This window comes from Glycine soja, chromosome 17 (assembly GCF_004193775.1).
Source record: "Glycine soja cultivar W05 chromosome 17, ASM419377v2, whole genome shotgun sequence".
Lineage (NCBI taxonomy): Eukaryota > Viridiplantae > Streptophyta > Magnoliopsida > Fabales > Fabaceae > Glycine > Glycine soja.
In genome coordinates, this window is record NC_041018.1 from 9,318,750 (window position 1) to 9,325,435 (window position 6,686).

General features: G+C 36.1%; 1 protein-coding gene across 1 annotated transcript; it reads right to left on the reverse strand.

Annotated features, from left to right (window-relative positions):
* Positions 1-2,382: 2,382 nt before the first annotated feature.
* LOC114392632 (cytochrome P450 734A1-like) lies at positions 2,383-6,045 on the reverse strand. Its single transcript, XM_028353836.1, has 5 exons — positions 5,505-6,045; positions 4,212-4,435; positions 3,832-4,073; positions 3,375-3,744; positions 2,383-3,298 (listed from the first exon to the last, which is right to left on the reverse strand). The coding sequence occupies exons 1-5, from the start codon at positions 5,779-5,781 to the stop codon at positions 2,858-2,860; spliced, it is 1,554 nt and encodes a 517-aa protein (XP_028209637.1). The 5' UTR covers positions 5,782-6,045; the 3' UTR covers positions 2,383-2,857.
* Positions 6,046-6,686: the final 641 nt, after the last annotated feature.

Below are 6,686 nucleotides of genomic sequence, written 5' to 3' on the forward strand. Positions count from 1 at the left end.
TATGCAGTGGGGCCAAATGGTGCAATGGCATGCTTAGGTTGCTTTAATAAAAGCTACTAAAAAAGAAAAACTCAAATTAGAGGACAAGAAGATCTCCCCTAACCACATGCATCTTGGGGACCAGCAAATACTGATAAATTAGATTTCTCTCCCCCCTACTCCACGGAAGGGGATGAGAAGATCCCAAAAAGCAGTACACAAGGTGTTGCTCTAAATCTTACTTCTTACTAAATTACAACTCAAATGCCGCAAATCCCATAAATGAAAACCAATAAACAATGTGCTGCATGCTGGATTATGGTCCCCTTTGCTTCAAAAGAACATTTTATGTCTTGAAAGTACTAGTTCTTACTTTAAATCCTGCAGGTAACAGAAATCTTACTCTTCTGCATGGCCCTGCAGACAGGACTATATAATAATAAATACAAGGAAGCTACTAGGGAGGCAAGGCTACTAGTTTCTAAACTAAATATTATCATTTAATAAACAAACAAAAAATAAGTCGGAATGTCCAAATACGTCCTTATCCTAATTCTTCATTCATTATGTGCTTCATGCTAGTGACTTGTATTTTTTTATTTATTCTTCTTGCCCATCTTTTAAATCTATCTAATAATTTGGATTTTTTTGGAAGAAAAAAAAATCAACATTTGGGTTTTTCTTAATTACTAATTTGCCAACACATTAGAAACAACATGTACTACTACCGAATTGCGTGGTGCTGGGAAACGGGGGTTGCACAAATCACAAGTGTAAAGTGAATAAACAATGGGATGAGAAGGAACTTAGAAACCCAACAACTATGGGATTTCGGAATCTTACCTGTATACCATTTACTCTTAATTCAAGAAAGCTTCTATTATATTTGCTACTACCATGCAATAAGAAAGGGATATTATGACATGTCTTTCTTGGAAAGTGAAGGACAGTAGAGTTCAGTGCCTAACTAGTTAACACCACTCATGAATTTTGTTCTAGAAGTCGGCAAACTACATCTATGGAGATTACAAAAGTGCAGAGGGGCATTGAAAAGCTCATGATTCTTCATCATGGAGGGTGAAATTATGAATAAAATCTTAACCAATGCTTCTTCTTTGGGGTCAACCGGTGATAAAGATTTATTGGTCTTGATGTCAGTGGCAGATAGTATTGGTTTAGAAATTCGGTTTCCAATGTTCCTTCATCTACTTCCTAGCTGTTATATAAATATAACCATACCTTATCCTTGTCTGCTATGAGTTTTTTTAACTTTCTCCTCCCTCCAAATTAAATCCATGACAAAAAAAAAGATTTTGATAAAATGTGTAAATCTAAAATAAATTCTCTTTTGATATCATGTGCTAAATAATTATCTTTATTTGTTGTGTAATATCGGATAGGGACCACCATGTATTATTTGTCAGCAATAGTCACCAATTATATATACTATCTTGCATCAAATTGCTTCTTACACTGAATAAGACCATTATAGGTTGCAGTTTACATGTTGATGGCGGAGTTAAGTGTGACAGGGGAACCTTACCTCCCCAAAACCTTTCCAATTTCTTAAAACTAAATGGAAAGATAAATTATGTTGTCTCAAATGTAAGTTGCTAAAAATATAGCTATATTTATCCATTATATTTAATGATTTATTCATCTGTCTTGTTAGAGAAAGTTTGGCTTGTGCCTCATGATTGTGCTGCGTTTGCATATAGCTAATGAAAAGTTTTCGGATGACCAGTCTAGTGCATTGAGTTATCTATTTTGGAGGTACAGTTCCTTACTTATACTGTTATACAGAGTATTAACTTGAATATGAGGTGAAAAATTAGAGATAAGGAAAATAAAATTGAAATAATAAAACCCTCCTAATAAAACAAAAGAGCAGAGAATTAAAAATAAAGGATTGAAAAACAAAATGTGTCAATTATCCACTCAACTTTTCTTGTTTTTTGCTTACCCGTGACCCTTCCCAAGGGGTCCTTCATGGGGTACACAATTCTGTACTTTTCATGATCATTTCCATAATGTAAAGGTTGAGATATTATAACATGAAAAAATCATTTCTTGTCGATTGTATTGTTTGGAGTTCACAAAATTAATGTGATATTAGAATGTGATGTCGTAGGCAAGTTAGTGGACTGAAAGATTATTAATAAATATTTATATATTTGAATTTTAATAATAATATTATTATTTTGTATCGAGTTGCAGGTAGATACTTATTTATTAATAATAAATTATCTATAAATGATGAATTATTTATAATTCATTAAATTATCTATAATCGATAAATTATCTACAAACTATAAACTATAATTTTACCTACATTTTATTTCAAAACTATGGCCAGAGCATATATTTAATTCTGATGAAAGAAAACACTCAGAAAGAGACAGATAGAGGGAAAGGTGTGGAGAGTGAATAGGATTGAAAAAAATCATAAGAAACCAATGGGTACTGTGGCAAAAGACAATTCAAAGGGCCAAAAATGCATTACAAAGTTACAAATCTCTGTAAAATAAAAAATAAAAAAAATAAAGAAAAATGTACACAAGAGATACACAAGTCAAGAAGAAGCACCTATCTAGCTAATTGTTAGCCATCTACTAACTGGATTACTCCTATTACTCGAACTAATTGGCAAAAGAAACTTGGCCAAGAAACCAAATCAAATCTCACATGGCTAAAGTCAGTATGTTCAAGAGAGGATAGGAAAACACCATGGGAAGGGCACCACCGTAAATTCGCTCACCAGACATCTCTCTTACTCTTAGTCCAATATATATATATATAACTTTTTTTTTTTTTTAAATTTGAAGGGGAAAAGCCATAAGGGGGGGTAATTTTGTCCCTAAGCAGAAGGTCCTTTGAATTAAGAAGAGGATTGTGAGAATTGTTGGAAAATGATTGGTGCACCGTACTGAGGGTAGAGTAGCATCAGGACCGTTGGTGCGTGCTGATAACTAGGGGCCAACCTGAAACTAAAACGCTGCAGTATGATTGCCAGGGCCAGTTTTGTTTGTAGCACTGCGAGGTTTTGTCCGATGCATGTGCGCACACCGAGACCAAACGGTATGAACGCCAATGGATGCTTCCCCGCGCGGGCCACACCATCGCTGAAACGCCCCGGATTGAACTCGTTCACATCGTTCCCCCATATTGCCTGATCGTGATGAACGGCCAGGATTGGAATCAGCAGCTCCGTCCCACGTGGTATCTTGTATCCCCCCAAATCAACGTCCGCTTTGGCCCTTCTGATTGTCGCGATCGTCGGAGGGTACAGTCGTAGTGACTCGTTCACAATCATGCTCAGCTGCACCAGATCATAGCCAATTTAAATTGATGAAAAGACATAATTGCCACTTTTAACAAGGTTGTGTGTTGCTTACCGTCCTTAGCTTTGCAACATGGTCTTTGGTGGGAAGGTCACGTGATCCGCACAGCTTGAGAAGCTCGTCACGTGCCCGTACCTGCCAGTGTGGGTGCATAGCAAGGAGAATGGTCGTCCACGTCAGCAGGTTGGATGTGGTCTGTTTTCCTGCAAAGAAAAAGCTCTTGCACTCTTCCACGATGTCATCCACTGTGACATTGGACGAAGAATTCATGTTGGAGGCCTGAATCATTAGCCCCAACAGATCCTTTGGCCCTTTTTCCTCCACCCCACCACACTCTCTCCGTCTCCAGATCAGCTTCACCAACGATTTCTTAATCTCCTTCTCCAATTTCCAAGATTTTATATTCCTCCTCGTGGGAAAGAATCTGTAAATTTAATTCTCATATGTTACCGCTAGCCACTACTAAGTACGTTCCTCGTACACGCTGGTAAATCAAATCTTAATTAATTACCTGTAACCTGGGATGAATACTTTTTGGAAGGCATCGGCGGCTAAGTCCATTTGTTGGGCTTGTAATCTGAAAATGGCTTTTCCATCTTCGTAGCTACTTCCAAACGCTGTCCTCGTAATCACATCTTCTGTTAGGGTTTGAAACCACTCCGAAACTTCGATTTCTACCTCTCCCTTCACACCCATTGCCGACCACTTTTCCAACATCTCTACCACGCTTGTTGCCATCACCGGTATCAGCAACTAATTAAAAACATATATATCTTTAGACACCAAATCTTATTTATATATACTATTTTGATTGTGTAGCAGATTTCTACTACATAATCAAAATGATCTAGTATAGTATATTTTAATAATGGGGCATGAGTTAATAATTACTTTGAGATTTTCCATGTGAAAAGTGGGAGAGATAATTTTTCTGTGGTGAGCCCATTTTTCTCCTTTGAGGCTAAGGAGTCCGTCACCTTCTAGCTGCTTCACAAGTGGTGGAGCTTCGTTTTTCTCGTAAAATTCTGACTTGGATGTGAAGATTTCCCGGATGAGTTCTGGCTCAGAGACGGTGAGACGAACAGTGGGTCCAAACCAAACTAGGAATGTTGCACCTGGATCAAATATTAATTAATAATTAATTAGTGACTGGTGAGTAATATTAGAATTAATTGTATAGTTTATTAGTGTATTAAAAAGAAAGAGTGAGGTGAAAGTTGGAAGTAGCAAGCACAGTGCCGCTCCCCCAAGTAGTAAGTGTGAAGTTTGCAAAAAAGGGAAGGAGCAGGGAAACATGACAGCCATTAGTTTCAGAGAGGGAGCATGGATAGTGTAGTGTAGACCCTACACCACAGAGACACATTGAGAGAGATAACAGGAGGTGGGAAAGAAGACAAGTCAATTTTTTTTATAAAAAAAAAAAAAAACGGTTACCAAACATATACAACAACATTGTCACATTTCAATTCCTCCCATATATACAAAAACAAAACAAAGAGGACAATGGAAAAGAGATGACAACTCTGCAATGCCAACAAAGTGCACTTACACATCATAAAAATTATGACTACTGTATATATACATTGAGAGTACTTAATCAACCAAGCTGGATATATATTTTTATATTTAATAGTAAAACGAAGTTAAGAATATGGACAATACTTTTGTATTACTGACATCCATACAGAACACGCAGTCAGTAGGAAACAAATGTCTGATTACAATATTACACATCAAGCTGAAGCCTTGTTGGATTTTGAGGCAAGAGTTATTAATTGAAGGAGGGTAGTGATGAAAAATAATGGGAGAAAAAAAAAAGGAGGTTGAGCTAGCTAGCGTCCAAACTTGGAACTTCAACATCATGCATCAAACAGCTGGGAAGTAGTAACTGATCAGAAAAAGAAAAGCCTGAAAAGTTGCAAAAAGAAGCACCCTAACTCCGGAGGCTTGAAAAGTCGATCTTAAATAATTCTGATGGAAGTAACACAGAGCTTGCAAAAAGAAACATCATCATCATCATCATCATCATCATCATCATCAATGGCACCGAAGAGCGCCAACTTTAATGATGATGAAGAGGACTGTTCGTTTAGAGATAGATAATAATATGAAATGCATTTGTTTGTTGGTTTTGAAATTAAGAAAAGAAGTTAGAAGTTAGAAGTGAAGAATGTATGTATGTACCATAAATTTTCTTCCAGTGATGGTAGAAGGAAAGGACTCTGGGGAGAATGTTGTGGGAGAAAGGCATGGGTTGAGAAGAGGCCTTCAACATCATGCCAACAAGTTCCTTAACGTTTCCAATGAAGAAACGATAAGGGGGGCCTCTGATTCCTTGCTTGGAGAAATGGGCTTCAATTTTTCTGGGTCGCCACCAGAGGAGGATGGTGAGCTTGAGGAGGAAGAGAAGGAGCATGAAGGAGAAAGAGAGAAGCTTGAGGGAGGAGAAGATGTCCTCCATATATGAAGTTGTAAATCTTAGTATATAGTAGTTAAAGAAGAGAGAAGACAAGAGGGAAAATCTTGCTTTGCTTGGTTTCGATCTCTTTTCTTTGGTGTGGACACAACAGGGAGAGAGAGAGAGAGAGACACAGTGGTGCAGAGAGAGCAGGGTTTGGGTTGGGTTTGCTTTGCTTCTTATCTGCTTTGTTATGTTGGTTGTTAGTGGCTTGGCTTTTTAATACTAGAAAGAAGGACATGGACAAAGAGAGAGAGAAGAGTTAACCAAGGCCAACGGCGTAGGGGCCGCCACTGGAATTCTAAGGGTCAACGAATGTGAACCTTATTTAAAACATAACAAGACGATGTTACCCTTGTCTTTTGGATTTTAGTAGTACTCATTCACATATACATATATCCATCCCTTTATCTACAGTACTACATCATTAGCTCATTTCTGGTTATTTTTATTACTTGAAAATTTGTTTGACATTATTAGCAGTATGTTTTTAAATGTTATTTAAAATAACATGATGACAAATTATTTTAGTTCATTTTTCTACTTATTTTTATTAATTTAAAATTTTATTTGATATTATTAATGGTATTTTTTAAGATATTATTTAAATTTTCTCTCGAAAAAAAATGTTGTTTAAATTACTATTTAAAAAAACATTAATCTCTAGTTTTTATATTTTTTTTAACTTTTTATCTCTAAAATATTTACTTGCTTTTTTTAACCTTTTTCTACCAAATATGAGATTTTTCTATTATATTTTTCTGGTTTCTCTTCTTCCACTTGGACGGTAGAATTTGACTATTTTTATCCTTTTACAAGAAGGTAGGATTTTCTTATTATTACTCTTTTATTACAAAAGAGGTTGATAAAGAAATATAATAAGTTTTTTTTAATTATTGGATATTTTT

What these genes read in the sequence shown, in the direction of transcription:
- LOC114392632 (XM_028353836.1), bottom strand. Translation starts at nt 5,781, where the DNA reads ATGGAGGACATCTTCTCCTCCCTCAAGCTTCTCTCTTTCTCCTTCATG. An exon ending in TCACTGGAAGAAAATTTATG is followed by an intron (nt 4,436 to 5,504) that starts GTACATACATAC and finishes TATTTGATCCAG; the next exon opens with GTGCAACATTCCTAGTTTGG. An exon ending in ATGTTGCAAAGCTAAGGACG is followed by an intron (nt 3,299 to 3,374) that starts GTAAGCAACACA and finishes GATCTGGTGCAG; the next exon opens with CTGAGCATGATTGTGAACGA.